This window comes from Rhinolophus sinicus, linkage group LG18 (assembly GCF_036562045.2).
Source record: "Rhinolophus sinicus isolate RSC01 linkage group LG18, ASM3656204v1, whole genome shotgun sequence".
Classification (NCBI taxonomy): domain Eukaryota; kingdom Metazoa; phylum Chordata; class Mammalia; order Chiroptera; family Rhinolophidae; genus Rhinolophus; species Rhinolophus sinicus.
Genome location: NC_133767.1, coordinates 18047922 through 18071766, shown reverse-complemented (window position 1 = coordinate 18071766; position 23845 = coordinate 18047922). Strand labels below are relative to the sequence as shown.

The 23845-nt window shown below is 51.3% G+C and overlaps 1 protein-coding gene and 1 long non-coding RNA gene across 2 annotated transcripts; one reads left to right on the top strand and one right to left on the bottom strand.

The window, feature by feature from the left end:
* Positions 1-523: 523 nt before the first annotated feature.
* On the bottom strand, positions 524-17696 carry LOC141569495 (uncharacterized). Its single transcript, XR_012493203.1, has 3 exons — positions 15892-17696; positions 8237-11332; positions 524-903 (listed from the first exon to the last, which is right to left on the bottom strand). It is a non-coding gene; the product is annotated as an uncharacterized LOC141569495 (long non-coding RNA).
* On the top strand, positions 15191-23845 carry ZNF629 (zinc finger protein 629). Its single transcript, XM_074323010.1, has 4 exons — positions 15191-15215; positions 17692-17799; positions 17954-18816; positions 19135-23845. Exons 2-4 carry the CDS (start codon positions 17727-17729, stop codon positions 20809-20811), a joined length of 2613 nt encoding a protein of 870 aa, XP_074179111.1. The 5' UTR covers positions 15191-15215; positions 17692-17726; the 3' UTR covers positions 20812-23845.

The following is a 23845-nucleotide window of genomic DNA, read 5'->3' as shown; positions in this document are numbered from 1 at the left end:
GCACGGGACGGGGACCCTCCGCCGGGAGGCCCACGCCAGGCTGGACGCCTGAAGCCGGGAGCCGTTCGTGAAATTCCCGGAGTCCCTACACTGGCCGGAAGCGCACTCGCCTCCCGCCCCAGCAGCGCCTCTCTAGGAGACCTGGGTGCCGGCGTCTCAGTGGGAATAACCCCTTCGGCCCCAGCTGTTCAAGCTAGAGCTGCAGGACTTGGTTTATTTTTTCCCCTGAGCCGAGCTGAGTGTCTTGGGGTCACTTCGAGGAATGTTTTGATGAGTGGGGTGCCAGTATCTAATGGGCAGAGTCCCACCGCCTGGGTTTCCGACCCTGCTGGGCCGAGATGCTGAGCCACCTGGGACCGGTGACTTAACCTCTCTGAGCTTTGGCTTTCATGTCTGTAAATCTCATCTACCTCAAAGGCTTGCTGTCAGGATCCGATGAATTAATCCATGTAAAGCAATTAGAAGAGCCCTTGCCGTATCATAAGTACTCAATACATGCTAGTTATTATTTTTATTGCTACCTTTTTAAAAAAGGACTGTTGGTAGAGGGTCAGTTCTGCGATAAGAAAACAAGGAACACGATAGAAATGATAGTGAGAGCTACTTTCTGTTGAAGGCCTTCTCTGTGCTAATTTCCTTACCTTATCTCTGTGGCAGTGGGGCAATTCTTTGAAGGGAATATTGTGAGAAAACTGACATTAATAACCAAGCACCTGCCAGAGTCTGATTTGAACACAAGGCCTTCTGATTCCAGGGCTCAGATCTTTTCCTCTCCACACTGCACCTCTGCCTTTGGAAACCTTTACTGGGAATTCCAAACTGAAAGTTTCAAAAATCCATGGTGTCTCACGTGGCTGGCTCGTCAGTTCCGAGTTGAGGAGGCTGTGCAAAATCACCTAATTCCTGCAGCAGGATAAAAATCAATAATGAATGGTGCTGTCCCAGAATGAACACCAGCCTTGCTTAAAGAAAGGGATCTTGTGACCTTAAGAAGAAGCGAGTTTGCAGACATCCAAAGAAAGTCACTGGATATATGTTTTAGGGATAAAAATAAAACCATGTTTTTATGTGCAAAAACCATTACCATCCAAGCTGATCTTCCACACAACCTGCGGAAACCTTGGAGGCCAGTTGGACCTGCCATTTCTTCCTGCTCCCATCCTCAGGGTCCCTCTGGGCAGTTTCCACATGGCTCCAACATTTAGTAGGAAAGATATTTGATCAGAGTTGTGGAGGCGTGGAGAACAGAGCCAGGCTGTCCTTTCTTCCTTTCATTTCGTTCCCTAGACAGTTGTGCAAGAAGGCAGCCAGGAGAGTGTGGGCGTGGGAGGGTGAGTGAAAAGGGCGGGGAAGGGAGATGAGGAACTGGAGTTGGTGGGCACGGATTTCCCCATCTCCGTGCCCTTGGCCATGCTCCTCCCTCTGCCTAGTTGAAGCTCCATCCTGTTGTTTCTGCACCCTAATGCGGGGAAAGGTGGGCCTTCCCAGGATCAGTCCACAGGTTACTGGTGTGGTCAGAAAGCGACGTTGAGTGTCTCCCGTAATGTACCCAAGGTCAGAAGGAAGAGTGTGGCACCCTTTCGAAGACCACACACACTTGCTCCCTCAAGGAACTCACGCCCATACAACACAGGGTAGATATTTTCTGATAAGATTTGGTTTACATATTTCTTTTTCACCTCTTTTTGTATTTTGAAAAAAAAAAATTCAAACTGTATGAATAGATAAAAGTGAAAAGAAAAAAGAAAAAAAAAGAAAGCCACGCCCTGCCTCTGCCTGCCCGTCCCATCGTCATCTTCCGTGTCTTGTGTGTCTTTCTAGACAGAGTCTCCGCACGTGCCAGTGTCACCTTGTAGAAAAGCACAGGATGAGAGCGCATTGTGGTTCCTTGCTCCCCCCTTGCCTTTCCCACAAAACATCATATTTCAGGTCAGTTTGCACATGTCTGCGTCATTTATTTTCAAAGCTGCTGAGTATGCCATGATGTGGATATGCCAGAATTTATTTAATAATTTATTTAAACTGATTGATGGACATGTTGGTTAATTTCAGTCTTTTGCTACAGAAAGGACATTTCAATGGATGTCTTTGTGTGCCTGTGCCGCCAGGGCCTGCAGGATCTGGCAGTGGACTTGTTGGGTCCAAGGGTGTGAGTATTCTGAATTTTGATCAGTGTAGTCAAATTTTCTTCCCTCTAAAGAGGCACTTGCGAATAGTGTTGGAGAGTGCCTCTTTCTCCACAGTCTATGACCAACTTTTTATGTTTGATAACCTCTTAGGTTAAAAATTATATTTCATGGTTGTTTTCATTTGCATCATGAGGTTTCTTTTATAACAAACACTGCTAAGAGGAAATGGAAACCTAACATTGAGGGGTGTGAAATTTTAAGAAAGCATTGTGCTGCTTTGAATGAGTCCACGTCTCCTGATCTGACGTGGACAAATAAAATGAGAACATTTGAATAGAATCAATAATAAAGTAATAACTATGTCTAGTGCCAGAGGATACTAATCAGAGGGATCACTTTCTAAAGTATATAAATGTCTAACCACATGCTGTACACCTGACATTAATATAAAATAATACTGAATGTCAAACAAAACAAAACAAAAGCCTGGGGTGGCCGGATGGCTCAGTTGGTAGCGTGAGCTCTTAACAACAAGGTTGCCAGTTCAATTCCCACATGGGATGATGGGCTGCACCCCCTGCAACTAAAGATTGAAAACTGGCAACTGAACTTGGAGCTGAGCTGTGTCTTCTACAACGAGATTGAAGGACAACGACTTGGAGCTGATGGGCCCTGGAGAAACACACTGTTCCCCAGCATTCCCCCGCCCCCCAAAAAAGAATGGTAATGCAAAAAAAAAAAAAAAAAAAACCTGGAAAAAATAAAATAAAATGAGAAAATTAGCCAGTGAGCGCTCCAAGCCACAGGACTCCTTGGAAAAGAGATACATAAGACTGGAGATGAACAAATGATACACCATTTTTTTTAAAAAAAAAAGGAGAAAGATATTAATAATATAGGAAACTTGATGTTTAATTCAATTGGAGTTCTAAATCAGACCATCAAACGGATAATTTGTGAGGAGGATGGCATGGTGTAGGGAAGACTAAGGGCCTCACGCCCTACAGGGCTGTATGAAATTGCAGCTTTTATAGCAGCGTGACATCGGGCAAGATACTTTCTATGTCTCTGAACTTCTATTTCTTCAGCATAAAATAGAGGCAGTGATAGCTACCTGCCAAAGTTATGGCAAAAACTAACTAATGTCAAATGCTTGGCACAAAAGATGTTAGTTAAAATGGAAGGAAGAAGGTCAAATCCAAGCCCTCTGGGGTTAAAAGCCCTAGACCTTCTGGGTAAAGAGGAAGAAGGCTGGACAGATGACCTGGAAAGAGAACAGCTGGAACGAACACAGCTTGATTGCCCCTGTAGATGGCAGGCTCACTCCTGATTGTGGTCAGATCTCAAGGGTGAAAAACCAGACAAACAACCACACCTCCAAACACTATTCCCCTTTATGTGTAAAATACAACCATCTTCTTTCCAATTGGGTATTTCTAAGGCCACCAAGTTACACTCTTTGTGAGTGGCCCCTGGAGCTGGCAAGGAGGAAATACTGTGTATCTGTCTACCAACTCCACAGAGCCGGAAGCTGCACGTTGGAGCGAAGCCCCTTACTGGTTGTTTATGGCTGGGATCTGTGACTTGTAGCAGTGGCTTTAAAAGCATGACTGGCAGAATGTATTCAGCCATGCTCCATAGGGTGCCCCATGGTGGGGGGCTCTGTCAGCCCCTCTGTCTCTGTGTTGGACTGGATCCAGAATTAGAGGATGGGGTTGAAGACACGATCTTGTGTCACCACATGTCACCTTGACAAGGACTCCCAGGAGAACTTTCTCCTAAGTCTCACGCGAATTATGTAATAAATATTTGCTTGGGCCTCTGGAAAGCTCAGCAAATCTGCAACCCACTCCTAGCAATTGTATAAGCAGAGCTTTGCACCGTGTTATGAGTACCAACTTTGGGTTCGTGTTATCCTTTTCCCTCTTATTTTTTCCCTTTACCGTTTTCTCTTTTATCTTGCTAATGATACTCTCCTACGCCAGCTACTAACAGTAAGAATGGTGAGCATTTAGCGGCTGTCTTTCTAGATGCCAGGCACCTGTTGTATAATACGTGGCTCCACAAATGCCTAGAGTCCCTTTGAAACCAAGCAAGGTATAAATAAAGAAACAAACACAGGGGCCGGCCCGGTGGCTCAGGTGGTTAGAGCTCCATGCTCCTAACTCCGAAGGCTGCCGGTTCGATTCCCACATGGGCCAGTGGGCTCTCAACCACAAGGTTGCCAGTTCAATTCCTCGAGTCCCGCAAGGAATGGTGGGCTCTGCCCCCTGTAACTAAGATTGAACACGGCACCTTGAGCTGAGCTGCTGCTGAGCTCCCGGATGGCTCAGTTGGTTGGAGCGTGTCCTCTCCTCTCCAACCACAAGGTTGCCAGTTTGACTCCCGCAAGGGATGGTGGGCTGTGCCCCCTGCAACTAAGACTGAAGGGACAACAACTTGAAGCTGAACAGAACCCTCCACAACTAAGATTGAAAGGACAACAACTTGACTTGGAGAAAAGTCCTGGAAGTGCACAATGTTCCCCAATAAAGTCCTGTTCCCCTTCCCCGATAAAATCTTTAAAAAAAAAAAAAAAAGAAACAAACACACACAACTGCCCAACCCCCTCATCTCCTTTCTGTTACCCACTGACAGGTGTCTTCTGAATGTCGGAGGCCCTGTATGTTGGAGAAAGGCTCCACCTCTCTGACTTCATAGCTCTCCTTATGAACCTGTGTTTGAAAACAAACCACCCTACAAAACAAAACAAGAACCACTCAGATACCATCAGTCAAACACCAATAACCTTACAAAGCTCTAAAACCCCAATAAGGAAAGTGGTGATTACTAGGAACCCACAAAGAAGCTCAGGACCAGACAGCTCTGTGGCATTTATACAGTGAAAACAAGAGCAGGGATTGGCAGCGACCGACATCACTCATGCCAGACCCCCGTCTAAGCAGTTGCATCAGCATGTTTAAGTCTCACATCCACCCTATGAAATGGGAAATATTTTCTATGGTTATAAATCACTAGGTTCATAGACCCAGGAACCTAGATCTAGTTTATATGGATTTCAGCAAGGCATGTAATGAAATCTCTTCTCACATGCTTTAGACAAAAATGGACAGTCGTAGACAATATGTTGCACTTAGAGTCACAAGTAATTACGAGATTACGTACCGCCAAAGCCAGAGAAATGCTCATAAAGCTGCCCCCATATTTTTATTTCTGGGACTGTCTTTTAAGAAAACAGTCAAAATTTGGGAGACATATATTCTCAGAAATGTTCATCAAAGTCTTATGTAGAAGAGCAAAAATTGAGGCGGTATAAATATTCAACAGCAGGGAAACGATTCAGCAAAATATGGTATATTTTTGAAATGCTATACACAGCCATTGAAATTATGGCATGAAGACAATGAGGCAGCAAAAACTTACAACTCCGTTTAAAGAAAAACTTAGAAAAAAATACAGGGAGGAAATAAAACAAAATGCAAACATGGTCTAACTATGGGCAGATGAAAAATGAGTGATTTAATTTTTTATATTAATATTTTCTTTAGTAGGGTTATATTACTTTTCTAGTGCAAAAAAAAAAAAAATGTGTTTAAGCCGAAATGAAAGTTGATGCTAATTAATGGGGAAAATAGGGGATGAAGGGGACAAAACTAACGGTCAGTGTGTGCCCACAGCTCGTTTAATCTTCACACTCTTCTGAGCAAATGTTTTCCCCATTTTATAGCCGAGGAAATGGAGCATTAGGGACGGCCCTTTACTTAGAACAAGTTCGCACAGCTGGAATGTGATGGAAAAGAGAATGGTGACAGAATCTGATCGGCTTTCTAGTTCACACCCTTTTCACAACCAGGTTTCCCAAAATACAGAGGAGGGCTCAGAAAGACGTCCCTGAGGGCAGACGCGGAGACCCCTCCTCGGGGCAGAAGCAGCCCCTGCGCTACAGCCTCTGGATTATGAATTAAGCCTGGGTTGAAATGAAACCCTATCTGTCCCTGTGGCAGGACACCAACAGTACCAGCGCCCACACAATAGGCACTGGGGTGGCTAGTGCCCAGGTGGTCTTAGGTGGTCTCTGCCAAGTATACCGAGAAAGGTGGTCCTTCTGCTTTTCCTCGGGCCGTCTGACACCTCCTCTCCCCTCCCCCCCGCCCCGCCCCTGGAGAAAGCCTCAGATCTGCGTCTCTGTCACGCCTTGTCTTTCTCACACAGACACAGAAACATGCCCCTTGGCCCCAGAGCCTCTAACTTAATGAGGCAACACTATATAGGTGGCATTCATTTACATAATTTAATATCAACATTCATACTTCAACAATTTTAAAGTATACAATTCAGCGACATCTAGGACCTTTGCAATGATGTCAAACCATTGCCACGATCTAGTTCCCAAACATTTCCATCACACCAAAGGAAATCTTGCACCTGTTGAGCAGTCATACCCCCTTTCTTCCATCCCCCAGCCTCTGGTAACCATTGATCTGCCCGGTTTCTCCATGGATTCGCCTATTCTGGATACTTCGTGTAAACAGAAGCATCAGATATGCGGCCTTTTGTATCTACTTTCTTTCACACAACATAATGTTTTCAAGATTCATCCATGTGTTGGCGTTTCATTCCTTTTTATGGCCGAATAATATTCCAGGGTATAGACACAGACCACATTTTGTTTACCGTTCATTAGTTGATGGACATTTGGGTTGTTTCTCCTTTTTGGCTATTATGAATAATGCTGCTATGAGCATTTGTGTACAAGTTTTTGTGTAGACATGTTTTCATTTCTCTTGGGTATATATACCTGGAACTGTTGGGTTTATGGTAATTCTATTTAACTTTTTAAGGAATTGCTAAACTGTCTTCCACAGCGGCTAGTCTATTCTAGAGACCCACCAGCAATGTACAAAATTTCCAATTGCTACACGTCCTCAGCTACACTTGTCATTTTCAAGTTTTTAAAAAATTACTATTATTATTATTATTGGCAACCTTGCAGGTGGGAAGTAGTATCTCATTGTGGTTGTCATTTCCCTAATGGCTAATGATGTTGAACATCTTTTCACATGCTTATTGGCCGGTTGTATATCTTCTCTAGAGAAATGTGCGTTCAAGTTCTTTGTCCATTTTTAATTGGGTGATTTGTCTTTATTGTTGAATTGTAACAGTTTTCTATATACCCTGAGTTCTTCGCACCATTCCGTGGTTTTTCTTTACTGTCTTGATAGTTTCCTTTGATGTATAAATATTTTTTAATTTTAATGAAGTCCGATTTACCTATTTTTTCCTTTTGTTGCTTTTACTTTTGGCATCCTTTCTAAGAAACCATTGCCAAATCCAAGGTCATGAAGATTTACCCCTATGCTTGCTTCTAAAAATTTTATAGTTTTAGGTCCTAAATTTAGGTCTTTGAACAATTTTGAGGTCATTTTGCACTGTCTTTATTTTTATAATTTATAACTAGCAATTTTCTATTTACCGATACCGAGATTCCTTCTCAGCTATGTTCCTTTCAATTAGGAAAAATAAGTCGAACTGAAGAAAAGTATCAAATAAACAACAGTATGGGGGGGTATGTAGATGTGGCCAACACAGTGAGTAAAACTTAGGAATCGCTGTAGTAGGCCCATGACCAGGTGAGGCAGTAATTGAGGACACTGTAGGCTAAGAAGGAAGAGGCAGGATTTAGCTGGATTTTGAAGGAGGAAAGCCCCAGACCTGGAGTCAGAAATCCCAACATCCCCCATTCCAAGACCTGATAGCTGTCCTGTGACCTGGGACACGCCATCTAACCTGAAGCCTGTGTCCTCGTGAATAAAAGGAGAATGGTACTACCTGCCTTTCGGGAGGTGTCAAGAGAAGCAAATGCGTTCATGTGCGTAGAAGCATAAATTCTTTTTTTTTTTTCTAAGTATATTTTTCCAGGACCCCTCAGCTCCAAGTCGAGTAGTTGTTTCAATCTAGTTGTGGAGGGCACAGCTCACAGTGGCCCTTGAGGGGATCAAACCGGTGACCTTGTTAAGAGTACCGCGCTCTAACCAACTGAGCTAACCGGCTGCCCCAAAAGCATAAATTCTTACCCAGCATGGGTTGATATCAGGCCCTGGACTTACCTTGGTTGGCGTTTAAAAGGACCCCTGTCATGGGGGTCTCTGGTCCCGCTCTCGGCACAGGAATGCAGGATATGGTGAGGTCAAAAAGGAACACCCACGGAACCATAGATAAGCGAGTCAAACCACAATATTCTTGCTGGCAGCTGGGTTGGAGACACAGGAAGCAGGAGCCACACGATCTGCAGCCTGCCATCCGCTTCTCGGCCAACCAACCAACCCCTTGCTAACTGCAATCCGCGCTTGCTAGCTCAATCAACCACGGTAGTTATATCATTGGCCAATGGCTAACTGGTTACAGCTGATGACCATCTACTACCCGAGCCCGCATCTTTCTACGTGAGGCCGAGAGCCTGGAAACTGCTCTCTGGGACTCTGTCCCCACAATGCCAGTAGTGGAATCAGGCTTCAAGTGTGGACACAGGAGAGCATTTGTTCCAGGGGTGATCCGGACTCTCCAGGTTAGTCCATAGGTCACATATGGGCAGGAAAACAGCTGAATTTGACTTAAGGTGACTTGGATCAGTATGAACCTGAAAAGGAAATCAACATGTTGTAATCCCATAATCTCCAGACCCAACTTTATACTCTAAATATTTACCACCTTAAAAGTGTTTCCTTTTTTCATTGGCAATCATCAAGCAGAACAAAAAGTCACAAAGTTAAATCTCCCTCTACCCCAGATCCTCAGTCCTCCCCAGGAGTAACTGTTGTTTTGGGACATTTGTGTATCATCCCCCCAAATAGTCAAGGCATACATAAGCTACCCACAGATTCAGAGGTTCAGGGTGAATATCTCATCGGACCCCATCATTTTGCAGGTGAGGAAACTGAAGCCCAGAAGAATCAGGGACTAGAGGTATTTTAGCTCACAACTTAGTGCCAGTACTCCGTTACAAAGTCGTATACAGTGGTACCTCGGTTTTGGACCGTAACCCGTTCCGGAAGACCATTCGATTTCTGAAACGTGGGAAAACAGCTGACAGCTAGGCCTCAGGATCTTGCACTCAGCGGAAGCCACGTGACATGTTGCACTTCCGAGGCGCATTTGAAAACCAAAGCATTTACTTCCGGGTTTACGGCGTTCGTCCACGGAGGCGTTTGAAAACCGAGGTACTACTGCACATAAATTTGATTTATATTTAATATTTACTTAATGTATGCATTTATTTTATTTACCCCATTACAGATGGTTTTCTATAGCTTAATTAGTTATTTTGACTTTTTAAAAATATAAAAATTCTGTAATTTCCGAAACAAAGAAAAACCCTCTCTGTTGATACTAAGGACCCCGGGGGTATTCTGTGCACACAATGGTGCTTTCAGGAACAGGGTGCCAGATGGGTGGGGAGAAGTGATGGGGGGTGGACCCAGGAAAGTCACTGCAGTAATTCAGGAATAAGAACCAGGGGCCACAGTGGCCTGGGGCAGAGGGGAAGAGAGGTGGCAGATTGGGCGGGGTCCCGTCGGCCAGAGGACTTACTGGCTAACGGAATGCAGAAGGGGGCACCCCTCGCCCAGAATGTGGAGAGCGGGATGATGAGGTGTCACACAGGGAAATGGAACCAGTGAATCTGGGATGAGTGCAAAGCAGACAGGTCTGCAAGGCCTCAAGGACATGGGCAGGGCAGGCAACTAACAACTCAGGATTTTGGAACTGACCACGTGGGGTGGTAGATGTTTGAGGAAGAGAATGGGAAGGGAGGACCTGGTTCTGAGCCTTTGAGAACGTGGTAGTTAGGAGGCACCAGGTGGGTAAGGCTTGATCCGAAAGCGTTGGGAGCCACAGTAGGTTCTGGAGCAGAGGAGTGACTGACCCTGGAATCCCAGACTCTCAGAGGCAGAAGGGACCCAACTCTGGTCCCATACTTGAGGCCCACGTTCCCGAAGAGGAGCCACACCTGCGGACACGGATTTCTCCAGGAAGGACTGCCCCATCTTTCCTGTGGCGGCATCTGACAGCCGCCTCTGCCTGTGGTGAGACGGCTGATCTGAGAAGACTCCTCGGCTGTGCGGTGAGTGGACTCCTGCAGCCTCACCGGCTTGGCTGTTTTGGTACCCCGCCCGAGAGCATCCCCACCTGTAGGGCAGAGGCTCAGAGCATCTGGCCATGGCCCCGAGTCGCCCCAGGTTAGTCAGAACATCGGTTTCTGGGCTCCTGGCCCTTCCACACACTGAGGAGCAGGGAGGCAGATGTGGCTAGAGTTGGTCAGCTCTGAATTCTTGCGTCATCTCATTGAAGCCTCCCATCCCTTGGAAACCAAGGCTTATTCTCTTTCCAAAGGAGAGGTAACCGAATCTCCAAGCGGCAAAGTGAGCTGCCCAAGGTCACACTGGCAGTGAGGGTGGAGCAGGACCTGGACCAGCATCCCCTCCAGGACCTCACTCACTGCTGTCACAGCAGCCTGGGCTTCACCACACAAGGGCCTGCGTGAAGGGGCCATGAGGGAGCTGGGAGCTGTCACCAAGAAGCGCTTAGTGGTGGGTTTTGCATGAAACACATGATGGGGTGGGGGCCGTCCTCATCCTTCCAGGAGTCCCCTGCTGGGAGAGTCTCCTTCATGCCACTGTGCCAGCTTCTGTAGGCACAGGACAGCATGGCCACCTACAATCAGAGCAGCCTCTGCCCCCCTAGGAACAGGACACACAAACTGTCCCTGGAGAATGGCTTGGCCCAAATGGAAGTGCGGACTCCTCTTCCAGACTCCTCTCTCCAGCTCCCAGAGCAATGAGGGCAAGCACCTCGGAGCCGAGGGCCTTCCCGTGGACTCCCAGGCACACACGGCAAGCTGAGCCTGGTGGTTCAGAGCCCTGGGGGCATGCCAGGGTTTGAATCCGGCTCTGTCACTAGTGAGCTGTGTACAAGTGACTTACTCTATCAGGATAATGGTAATATTGGTGTGAGCAGTGACGATTCAAGTAATTACTACGGCCATTCGCCACTTGATGACGGGGGTACATCCTGAGAAATGGTCGTTAGGCTGTTGTGGGAACTTCCCAGGGTGCACATACACACACCTAGCTGGTACAGCCCACTGCACACCTGGGCTCTGTGCTACAGCCTGTTGCTCCTAGGTTACAAGCCTGCAGAGCCGGTTACTGTACAAAACAACACGAGATTAAATCAGGCACAAGAGACAATGATATAATCAAGAGATGCAGTCATAAACTTGAGCTGTATGAGGCTGCTGCCGGTGTGCCCCGACGTTTTTCCGCCACCTTTTTTTTTACTAAGTAGGAAGAACAAGCTCAAATAATGATGAAAAGTACAGTACAGTAAATAGGAGGTGTGATCGAAAAATACAGTGACTGTTTAAATTTTAAAAATTTACAGCAAAAGACACATTGTCATTCATCCTCCTCAAAATACTACCCGTCGCTTCAAACATGCTTATTCCATCGTCCTTGCCACTTTTTGCAGCAGTTCTGGAAGACTACTGTTGTGAGTGTCTTTACTTCATCCTCCATCATGACAACCTTCTGTGTTATTCATCATTTCTGGTACACAGAAATTTCTGTCAAATATAAACATTATGGCGTGTCCTCATCCACCTTATTCACCAGATCTGGCACCATGCAACTTCTGGCCCTTCCCCAAAGTCAAAACAATTCAGGACATCGAGGCAGCCACGACAACGCAACTAAAGACACCCATGAAAGAGGACTTCCAGAACTGCTTCTGAAAGTGGCAAGAACGATGGATGGGATAAGTGCGAGGGGGAGTATTTTGAGGGATATTAATGGCAATGTGTCTTTTACGGTAATAAATGTTTTTTATTTACACATTCACCGTATTTTTTTTATCACACCTCGACATAAACCAGTAACATAGTCGTTTATTGTCATCATTAAATATGCACTGTACGTGCTACCCTTTCCCACAAATGGCAACACAGGTTTCTTCACACCTGCATCCCCACAGACACATGAGGAAGGTGTTACACTGCGACGTGGGGCCGGCCACGCTGTCACTGGGCGATGGCAGTTGTTCGGCTCCACGATAGTCTCTGGGACCTGCCGGACGTGCGGTCCATCGTTGACAGAAACATTATGCCTCATATGAATACATGTGAATCCTAGGAACCGTGCCTGGCACATGGTAAAGACTCCAAACCATGGAACGACGTATGTGAGAAGACACTATCCCCACTTCTTACTCTGAACCTGGGGACACAGGCCAAGGGGTGCAAAATAACACCAACAGTGCAAGACTGAGACTCCCCACCTCTCAGCTTCACGGCTGGGGCCACGATAAGCATGACAGAGATGGTGGCAAACTGGAAAACCAGCGCCGCTCTAAAGAAGGCAGCTACTGTCCACCCATTGTTGCCATGTGAAAATTTGGATCATGTTGCCACATCTTTGGATTTTTCCAAAGAAGCAGGAAATTTGGATGTTTCTATGAAATGCACCAATTCATTCTGTTTAAAACAAAACTGTGTAGGCCAAATGAAACTCTTCTGCGAGCCTCTTGGGTGCCACTTTCCTGCAGACTCACCATCCCATGGCCAGGTCAGGTTTTACAACCCTTGAAGAGCCGGAGAGACCAGTGAAGGCGGGGTCTGCCCCCAAATCTCTCTGATTCCACTTCGCCCTGGTTGGCACCTGACCAACCAGAGTGAGGAGTGGGGAGTGGGGATGTCTGTGAGCAAATGCGATTGAGTAGCGGAGCCCCACGGTGGAGGCTCTGCTCAAGTTTGCCCCATCTGTCCTGCCTGGGGGTTGATCCAGAGACAGATGGAACAATGCATGAAGACAATGCATGACTTCATTCTATGCATTGGGCAAATTTAGCTCCTGCTACATGCCACTCACTGTTCTAGGTGCTGGGGAGACAGCAGTGAATACAAGAGGCCCAGCCCCCGACATAAACAGTGAGTGCATGGGACCTGGGGCGGGGTGGGGGGGCAGACACAAGTGGTAAACACAGACATTCTGTCAGGGGTGATACCTGCTGTGAGAAACAGAGCAGGGTGAGGGGTACCAGGAGGGCAAAGAGCCAGAGGTGAGAGGGAGGTGTCAAGGTGATGGGAGCCAGGAATGAGACAGATGTGCCCAGAAGGGTAGGAGGGTGAGGGACACAGGCTGAGGTGACCAGGGGCTGGGCCAGCAGGGTCCTCTCTTGGTGGCCACACACCCTGTGTGTCAGAGATAGGCCCAGAGCTGCGTCCTCTTGAGCAGTTTCTGACATGTGGTTTCTTTTTCCCCTTACACCCTCATATCTCTGGATAAAAGCCCTTTTCACATTCTCCTCTAATTCCTCTGTCTATAACACACATGCAGTCAAACTTCTTGAGGATAGAAAGCCCGATTCTTGTTCAACTCTGAGGTCTCCCCACTTCTACGAGGTCGGACAATTAAGTAAGTTAGCGAACTTGTTGTACCAGTGTTGCTCACCTTTTTTGACATCAGAGGGATTATTCACTATGAATTTGTGCCAACTGGACAAACAGTTAACTAAGTTTACTATTTGGAAGTGCTGAAAAGGCTGCGTGAAAAAGTTAGACAACCTGAACTTTTCACCAACAATTCACGGCTCTCGCATCACGACAATGCACCAGCTCACACGGCACTGTCTGTGGGGGAGTTTTTAGCCAGGAAACAAATCACTGTATTGGAACACCCTCCCTACTCACCTGATCTGGCCCCCATGACTTCTTTCTTTACCCGAAAAGAAAGAAAATATTGAAAGGAAGACATTTTGATGACATTCAGGACATCAAGGGTAATACGACAATAGCTCTGATGGCCATTCCAGAAAAAAAGAGTTCCAACATTGCTTTGAAGGGTGGACTAGGCGCTGGCGTTGTTTCATAGCTTTCCAAGGGGAGTCTTTCAAAGGTGACCGCAGTGCTATTCAGCAGTGAGGTGTGTAGCCCTTTTTCCAGGATGAGTTCGCGAACTTAATTGTCCACCCTCTATGTTGTCCCCAGTCCCCAGGAATAATAAGACTCGATACACAAATGTGCTGAATTGAAATAAAGACACAAGCGCCTTACCTCACTTCTCACACCTTGGTTTCCTCTCCTGTAAAGTGGGGATAATATACTGTCCTATCTCAGCAGATTGTGGTGAGGAGGAAACGAGACAAAGGCTATACAAATTGGGAGCCCAGATAACCTGGGCCGTGGCAGGCCACCAGCATTTCCAGGTTTTTCAAGGTTATAAGCTGGGTGACCCTGAGCTGCTGGGAAAGGTTCTTGCCCTCCTTGGTCAGGGACTCCCCACTCCTGCCTCCATGGGGCCTCAGTTTCCTCCTCTGAGGGGAGCAAATGGAGGAAGAGGGGCCAGCACACACTTCCCAGTGAGGCTGGGGCCAGGAGCACAGGCTGCCACCCATTCCTGCTGGCTGCACATGTCCTCTCAGCCCAAACCCTTGCTGCCATGACTAATATTTCATTTAAGTCATTTTCAGCCTGTAGGACGTTCCCTCTTGGATCAGCCCTGCCAGCCCCTGTTTCCCAGGGGTCACCACAACCCAGGTGTCCGCACCCTCTCTCTGTGGGTCTGAGTCCCAACAAAGGCAGCCCCAGGGGACCAGCAGCCACCAATCCGAGACAGGACCTTCCCTGAGCTGCTGATCGAGCCCCTGGGAGACGGAGAGCGGCCAGTAATCCGGAGACCCTCACTGGTACCTGGGTTCCCCTGGAGGATCCGCTCCCACAGGGCAGAGAGGTGGGCATCGCCTCGGCCACCTCCCTGTTCCCTGTCCTTTTTTTCCCAGGCTGTGGGAGACAAAGGGTTAAATCCCATAGAGCTGATGCTCTGACTCCAGGCTAGAGGGGCCCGGGAAGCTGGGGTCACTTCCTGCTCCGTCCCAGTCACCCTGAACTGGTCCCCGGGTCCTCAGCCTGGGATCACCCCTTGAGAAGGACCCCCGAGTTCTCGGCGTCTAGCCCGCCCCCCACCCCAGGCAGGGCATTCAAGGGGTTAAGTCCCTGGGGCTGGATTCCGCCTTCCGCCTTTCCCAGACCCCAGAGCCGTGAGTTGGGGACGCCTGGGTTCCTAAGGGGTGGCCCGGAGGGCCCGGGAACAATGGGGCGCGAGGCGGCGGCGGGCCTGGGCCGGAGCCCCCTCCCCCGCCCCTGGTCGCAGGGATGGGCCGGGCCGGGCAGGGGCGCCGAGGCCGAGGATTGTGGGAAGAGCGCGAGGGTCTGGCTGTGGGGGAGGGGACGCGTGGGCATTCTGGGAAGAGGGAATGCGCCCGCCAGGCCGGGCTGGGGGCTGCGGGCCAGCGGGGACGCCTAGGGCTGGGGGTGGGGGTGGGGGGCGGCGGAGGATGCCCTGCTCTGAGCTGGGAGCCGAACGATGGTGGCAGGGTCCAGCTGGAGCAGAAGTCCAGGGTCTGGGCTGGTGCGGCCAGGGTGGTTCCAGGGGCCAGGATGGCTGCCTGCCTGCTGCTGCCTGCACGTCAGGGTCACCCTGGGCCGCTCTCCACACCTCTCTGCGAGGCAGCCTCCTTCCCTCCCTCCCCCCGCGGTGGGGCTGGTCAGAGGTCCCAGGTCTCAGTAATGGGCCTGGGTCTGCTCCAGGCACTTCCTGTCTCCCGGGGTCTTCCCACTTAACGCCCCTCGGCGGCCTCGTCCTCAACCCCTTGCCTCTCCTCTCCACCACTGAGTTTGCATTTCTCAGAATAATCAAGGTACATGAGGTCTCACCTGTCCTCAGCAAGCAGCAGGCCACCCTCCAGGCCTTCTCAGAACAGTCAGGCAGTCCCAGCTTGGCAGAGGTCTCTGCTTCCACCGCCCCAAAGACACTTACAGATGGGGGAGGGGAGGTGCTCATAGCCTAAGGAGCTGCGAGATGAAGAAATTAATTGACTTCCTAAAATCTAACTGCTATCTCCCACTGCTATGCAGCAGGGTTCAGCCAGCTCCTGCTTCACTCGGGTTTCCTCCCAGCTGCCTCTCCTCTGAGTCCCCGCCACGTCTCCTTGCACCACTGCCCCCACACCCACAGTACCCATCCCACACGGCCACCCAGAGCCCAGGCTTTCCCCAGAGGCTCTCTTAAGGGTCTAGACATTGTGGGAAGTTCACTCAGCTCCTGTAGCCATCTTCCCTCAGCCTGGGGTTCTACCACCCGTCGTGGAGTCAGAGCTGGCTCTGTTTTACCAGGAGGCCACTCTGAACTGTCCCTTTGCTGCCATCCCGTTGCAAACTGACCTTTCAAGGCATTAGACAAACAGGTTTTCCAGGAGCAAGGGGAATCTCATTTATTTTTCGTTTATTCAACAAAATGTATTGAATGCCTATTATGGATGAGGCCTTGTCTTAGGCAGGGCATGGGGCAGCAACCGATCAGAACGAAGGGTCCAGAAGGAGGGGACCAGAATGGGACAGACATGGAAGACGTCTGTAAGGAGGACGTGAGCTCCGTAGGGAGTTCATAGGCTCAGACTGTCAGGCCAGTTACCAGATCCAGCCCCTCTTTCTAGAGCCAAGGACTTCTTGATCCCAGCAATTTCTCCATCCCATTCTCATGGCCAGCAGGCTCCCTCTGAGCTTTCCTCATCACCCGTCCCTGCCAACAGCCCACGTTTATGAGTTTCACATGACTCCCAAGGTCATGTCCCTCTCGGAAGCTGGGGCAAGCCAGACACAGAACCTTGCATTTCTGGTCTGGGCCACTTCCTGGCTGGTGACCTTGGAGAAATCTCCCTGAGGGTTGGTTTCCTAATCTGTGAAATGGACAACCTGATTTCTGGGTCTCCTGGTGGGACTGTGGGGAGGTTTGGGTGAGATAACGAGGGCAGCACAGCAGCACTTACTGTCAGTGGCCAGGTAGTCTCCCCACACTTCTCCTTTCTCCTCCTCTCATTGGCCTCTCCAGGTGGTTCATGCAGAAGCCCCTCCCCCCACCTCTGGCCTAACCTTTCTGTTCTGGGTTGGGGGGGGGGGAAGAGGCCCCAGTCCTTCTGGAGGGCCTCGGTCCCCTCAGGGAAATCAGGGTGGTTTCTTTTTCTTTTTAACTCTTTAAGAGTTCCAGGCAGTCTCAGTTCTCTGTGAGGCTCTTAAGGAAAGTTTATTGGTCCCAATTAGCAGCCCCATTAAGGAGGAAAATTAGAGTCTTAATGAGCTTCCTCTGATTAGCACAATAGCAGGTCTCCCAGCCTCTGGGCATCAGGGGAGGGGTGAGAGCCTCCTTCCCTGTGGGTGTCACATATTTCTCCAGCCCCAGTCTGGGTTCAAAGGGTTATGACTGATGAGCTTTTAATTACACTCTGAAATTCACCTACTTGCTCAGCTGTGATCTTAAGGTCTGGAGCAGGAATCTGGCCGGCCGGTGTGGGCTGGCGGGTGTGTGTGTGGGGGTGTACGGTAAGAACCATGCCCGGCAAAATGGCTTGGTAGGAAAGTGAAGTTCGCAAAAGGAGGAATGAGAGCTGGGGGGTGGCAGATGGGGGGTAACGTGTGGGGGGTGCGCTCCCATCTATGCTCCTGTCTTTCCTCCCCCAGGGCCCGTGGAACACTGGGCATTCCTGAGCTCGGGGATGGAGCCTGAGGCGGCGCTGTGGGGCCCAGACCTGCGGGGCCCAGAACAGAGCCCCGGTGATGCTCACAGAGGTGAGGGGCGCCCGAAGGGACTGCGGCTCTGACAAGACAGTGGCCCCCGTTCAGGGAGGGGCCCAGACTCTGGGGGAAACTCAGGGGAGGGAAGAGAGACCGAGCCCGTGTTCTGAAAGGAGATGGGGGCTGGAGACTCCCTTTCTCTCTGTAGGTGCCGAGAGCGGGAACGAAGAGGACAGCCCTCGGCAGGAAAGTTCTGGGGAGGAGGTCATCTTGGGAGATCCAGCTCAGAGTCCAGAATTCAAGGACCCACCAGAGATGCCCCTGGAGAGAGCCTCCCAGGATCCCTGCGTGCCCCAGGACCCGCCAACTGCACTGGACCACCCCAACCCCTTGGACCACCAGACCTCTCTGGACCACCCCACCGCCGAGGTAGTTCCTACCCCATCAGACTGGACCAAGGCCTGTGAAGCCAGTTGGCAGTGGGGAACTCTGACCACATGGAACAGCCCCCCGGTGGTCCCGGCCAGTGAGCCTAGCCTGCGCGAGCTGGTGCAGGGCCGTCCCTCTGGGGCCGAGAAGCCCTACATCTGCAACGAGTGCGGCAAGAGCTTCAGCCAGTGGTCCAAGCTGCTGCGGCACCAGCGCATCCACACGGGCGAGCGGCCCAACACCTGCTCCGAGTGCGGCAAGAGCTTCACGCAGAGCTCGCATCTGGTGCAGCACCAGCGTACGCACACGGGCGAGAAGCCCTACAAGTGCCCGGACTGCGGCAAGTGCTTCAGCTGGAGCTCCAACCTGGTGCAGCACCAGCGCACGCACACCGGTGAGAAGCCCTACAAGTGCACCGAGTGCGAGAAGGCCTTCACCCAGAGCACCAACCTCATCAAGCACCAGCGGTCGCACACGGGCGAGAAGCCGTACAAGTGCGGCGAGTGCCGGCGCGCCTTCTACCGTAGCTCCGACCTCATCCAGCACCAGGCCACGCACACCGGTGAGAAACCCTACAAGTGCCCCGAGTGCGGCAAGCGCTTCGGCCAGAACCACAACCTCCTCAAGCACCAGAAGATCCACGCCGGGGAGAAGCCCTACCGCTGCACCGAGTGCGGTAAGAGCTTCATCCAGAGCTCGGAGCTGACCCAGCACCAGCGCACACACGGGCGAGAAGCCCTACGAGTGCCTGGAGTGTGACAAGAGCTTGGGCCACAGCTCCCCGCTCATCAAGCACCAGCGGACGCACCTGCGAGAGGACCCCTTCAAGTGCCCGGTGTGCGGCAAGACCTTCACCCTGAGCGCCACGCTGCTGCGCCACACACCGGTGAGAAACCCTACAAGTGCCCCGAGTGCGGCAAGCGCTTCGGCCAGAACCACAACCTCCTCAAGCACCAGAAGATCCACGCCGGGGAGAAGCCCTACCGCTGCACCGAGTGCGGTAAGAGCTTCATCCAGAGCTCGGAGCTGACCCAGCACCAGCGCACACACACGGGCGAGAAGCCCTACGAGTGCCTGGAGTGTGGCAAGAGCTTCGGCCACAGCTCCACGCTCATCAAGCACCAGCGGACGCACCTGCGAGAGGACCCCTTCAAGTGCCCGGTGTGCGGCAAGACCTTCACCCTGAGCGCCACGCTGCTGCGCCACCAGCGTACGCACACGGGCGAGCGGCCATACAAGTGCCCCGAGTGCGGCAAGAGCTTCAGCGTGAGCTCCAACCTCATCAACCACCAGCGCATCCACCGCGGCGAGCGGCCCTACATCTGCGCCGACTGCGGCAAGAGCTTCATCATGAGCTCCACACTCATCCGCCACCAGCGCATCCACACCGGCGAGAAGCCCTACAAGTGCTCCGACTGTGGCAAGAGCTTCATCCGCAGCTCCCACCTCATCCAGCATCGTCGCACCCACACGGGCGAGAAGCCCTACAAGTGCCCTGAGTGCGGCAAGAGCTTCAGCCAGAGCTCGAACCTCATCACCCACGTGCGCACCCACATGGATGAGAACCTCTTCGTGTGCTCCGACTGTGGGAAGGCGTTCCTGGAGGCGCATGAGCTGGAGCAGCACCGGGTGATCCACGAGAGAGGGAAGACCCCAGCCCGGAGAGCTCAGGGCGACACTCTCCTGGGCCTTGGGGACCCCGCCCTGCTGACCCCGCCCCCTGGAGCCAAACCACACAAGTGTCTCGTCTGTGGAAAGGGTTTCAACGACGAGGGCATTTTCATGCAGCATCAGAGAATCCACATTGGAGAAAACCCGTACAAAAATTCAGATGGCCTCACCGCACACCCAGCCCCCAAGCCTCCCCAGTTCCGGCCCCCCAGGCTCCCTTTCGGAGGGAATTCCTACACAGGTGCTGCGGAGGGCAGAGCTGACTCCCCGGGACAGCCCTTTAAGATGCCTGATGGCCAGGAGGGCTTCGGCCCGAGGCTGGGCCTGCTCTCCTCCAAGTCCTACATTTGTTCCCACTGTGGAGAAAGCTTTCTGGATCGCGCGGTGCTCCTCCAGCACCAGCTCACCCACGGCAACGAGAAGCCCTTTCTCTTTCCCGATTATAGGATTGGCTTAGCGGAAGGGGCAGGGCCCAGCCCTTTCCTGAGTGGGAAGCCCTTTAAATGCCCTGAATGCAAAAAAAGCTTCGGCCTCAGTTCCGAGCTGCTGCTACACCAGAAAGTCCATGCAGGTGGGAAGCCCCAGAAGAATCCCGAGCTGGGGAAGAGTTCTTCTGTCCTTCTGGAGCACCTCAGGAGCCCCCTGGGGGCCAGACCCTATAGCTGCTCAGATTGTGGGGCCTCCTTCCTCGATCGCCTGGCCCTCATCCGGCACCAGGAGACCCACACCCAGGAAAAGTCCCCCAGACCCGAGGACCCCCTTCCAGAGCCAGCCACCCTGCCCACAAGCCAGGAAGGTGAGGGAGAGGCCCCCAACCCCACAGGAAGCAGCAGCCATGGGGAAGGGGAAACTCCCAAAACCCTCTTGGAAGAAAAGCCCTATTTGTGCCCCGAGTGTGGAGATGGCTTCACAGAAGTCGCAGCTCTCCTCCTCCATAGGAGCTGCCACCCAGGAGTCAACCTGTGAAATGGGTCTGGAGACCTGGGTCCTCTCTCCTGAGAGGAACACTGGATCTCCCAAAAAAATTATATGGGGGAAAGGAAGAAACCCCTATCAGAGTGTAGAGATGGGGAGGATCGAGGACCCTGGGTAAAAATAGTGCTTTTACGTCAGTGATGAGAAACCCTATGAAATTGTTGGTGGGAACCACTTATAATGCAGTAGAGAAAAACTGTTGGGTTAGAAACCCTATAAATATGTAGGAAAAAAAGCCCTTTAAGTCTGTAGCAGAAAAACCCTATAAACCATAGTGGATAAAAGCCCTATTAATTGTAGGAAGAGGTCCCCCTATAAAACTGTATCGGAATCCTTATAAAACTGTCGGGTCGGGGAGGTGCGTGCAGGGAGGACAGCAATGGCATGGCCCTGGGGGGGCGACCCGCAGAGGGGCAGAAGGACCTCCCGGGGACTTGTTCCCCAGTGTTCTCTCCCACTGGAGTAGGGCGGCAGGCTCATTCCCACGAGCCTTGGACAGTTACACTGAGGGAAACGCTCAGTGGGTAGTGTGGGAATCGGGTGGGCCTGGAAAAGGAAGAAAACAAAGACAGGAGCAAAATAAGTGACGAGGATCCACAGAAGAGAAAAGGCCCAGGCACTGAGGGTTCCTCAGGGGACGAGGCGACTCTTAGATTGTGTGTGAGAGAGAAAGAGGCCCACGGAATTCCTTATGAGAAAGAAGCCAAAAATGGGGAAGGGGAAAAAAAAGAATGTCCTGCTTTTTGAAAGGCTGAAGTCTGGGGTACATACTTGAAGTGTAAGAATACTGGGAAACCACCACAAACATTAGGGGGGATTCTGTTGGAGTGCTCTGAGGGAAGGAACCAAGTGGAGAGACTGATCGGATGGAACCCAGGGAAGTCCAAGCTGCCCAGTCCTCCCCCGCCAGGCAGGACAACCTGTCCCCAGCACAGCTGGGGACTTCTGCTCTGAGAGGCCTCCAGGCATGGAGGATCCCTCCTACATTCTCAGGGCTCACTGTCAGGAGGTGTCTCCTGAGATTGAACTGCCACAGTCTTGCTGCCGTGGCAGCCCATTTCCTCGAATTCTGTCCTCCATGCAGAGGGAGAACCGCTGCTAATCGACCTCCAAAGAATAAGCCCTTCAGCGACTCGTGGCCTGAGTGCTCTTCCCCAGGTCAGCGAGAGTCACATGTAGGTTCTGTGTAGCAACGAGGGACAAGTGGCCAGAATAGCGAGCCAGCGACCTGCCTTTCCACCTCTTTCCTCTGAGCTGACAGCATGGCTGCTAGCAGGACGAGTCAGCTTAGAGTGGTGGGTGTCCGAACGGGACCCCGGGTCCTTGAAGAGTATATGGAGGCCTGACCACCTTCCTCACCCATGTGTGGAGCCCTCTGAGCTTGTGACAAGCCAGCTCGATCATGGTCTTGATAAGGGACGGATTCCACCCCCTCGGTTCCTCTCCTCCTTCGCCGGAAACCCTCAGAGGGAAATGAAAAGATGAGAACCACACACCTCGGCCAGACCCATCTCCTGTCTGCACACACCACGCAGTTACACACTTTCATGAACCCAGCCAAACCTGCTAATGTGACTGGGTGTGTGTGGCCGGGGAAAGAGACTGTTGCCCGCTAATGAGGCCGGAAAAAACTCTTGAAACATCTGTAACAAGAATCCCATCCCCTAACCCTGGAGACTCCGTCCAGTGCTGGGTCTGAAGGAGGTGCCCACTGAGCCCATGCTGGCCGCAGTAATGCCCTGTGGTCCTGGAATAAGAGAACTGAGAAGCCGGGTGAGGTGGCCCTTCGGGAGTCATCCCTGGAGAGGGTGACCCGGATTCCTACCAAGCTGTGGAAGAGACCTCTGATCTCATTGTTTAACGTTCAAAGGGGGAAACTCCTTCACCCTCCATAGACCCTGCTCCCAAAAGGATGACCCTCACATTGAAAGGATCACAATCTAGAACATTGTGGGAGGAAAACCCCAGGCCTGCCGGGGAGAAGGAAAAGGCAGGCCTCGTACAATTGTGGGGAGACCCTTGTTAACATCTGCATGAAAGCCCCAGCCAAGCCCACATGCCAGGTGGGAAAGCACTACTGAGGGAGGAGCCTGCCTGCCAAACCTCTACTGACAGAAGCGTCCATAGAGGGGGTGTCCCTGAGACTGAGGAAGAGGAGACCAGCCTCCACGTCAAAGCAGATGTTTTTCCTTCTAAGATGGTAGCAGAAAGAAACTCTAGTTGTAGACAAACCCCTTGTAAAGCTAGCAGCAGATCCCCTCAGAACAGGTGTGAGGAATCTGTCTACGGAAGAGGCAGCCTTGGGGCTCTGGGGCCAGTCCGGGGGGAGGTGGTCAGTGTGGCCAAGGGCCAGCTGCGGGCCTATTGAGTGTAGCGCACATAGTAGGATGCTCGCATGTTGTAGGAATGGGTGATGTGGACATGATGAGTTGGGGTCTGGGCTTTTGTATCAGAAAAGGGTCCGAGTTGGAGACCTTTGGGCTGTGACCTCTGTGGCCCACCTCCCCAGACTGCTTTCGCCAGGTGCTTCCCTCCCGGAATGAGCTCCATCTGGGGAGGAACGAAGCAGGGAGCTGGTTGGGGGAGGTGGGAGTGTTGAGACCCTCTGGCCAGCTCAGGCCATGGCCCAGCTCGGAGTGGACAGCCTTGTGTCCAGCTCCACGCAGGCCTGACTCTTTGGAAGTGCCCAGCAGACAGGGTCACAGAGTCATTGGTGAAAGCAGAGGGAAGAGTAGAATCTGATCTGAGCTTAGGGTGAAACCTGAAACTGCTATGGGTATGGAGGTCAGATGGGAACGGGGCATGAATCCTGAATGATGGATGGGGAAACGTGAAACCATCGCAACCAAGGGGTGGGGTTCCATGACACCTGCCCCGGATGTGAGCAGCCCCCATTAGGGAAGCCCCACTCACCTGACTTGTCCCCCTGGAATGAAGAGAGGCCCCACTTTTGAGTGTTGTGTGTTGATAACAGTGTTGTGTCAGCGGTGGTCATGTTGATTAGAATAAAGGGAATGAGACTTCC

What these genes read in the sequence shown, in the direction of transcription:
- ZNF629 (XM_074323010.1), top strand. Translation starts at nt 17,727, where the DNA reads ATGGAGCCTGAGGCGGCGCTGTGGGGCCCAGACCTGCGGGGCCCAGAA. An exon ending in CCCCGGTGATGCTCACAGAG is followed by an intron (nt 17,800 to 17,953) that starts GTGAGGGGCGCC and finishes TTCTCTCTGTAG; the next exon opens with GTGCCGAGAGCGGGAACGAA. An exon ending in TCAAGCACCAGAAGATCCAC is followed by an intron (nt 18,817 to 19,134) that starts GCCGGGGAGAAG and finishes AAGCACCAGAAG; the next exon opens with ATCCACGCCGGGGAGAAGCC.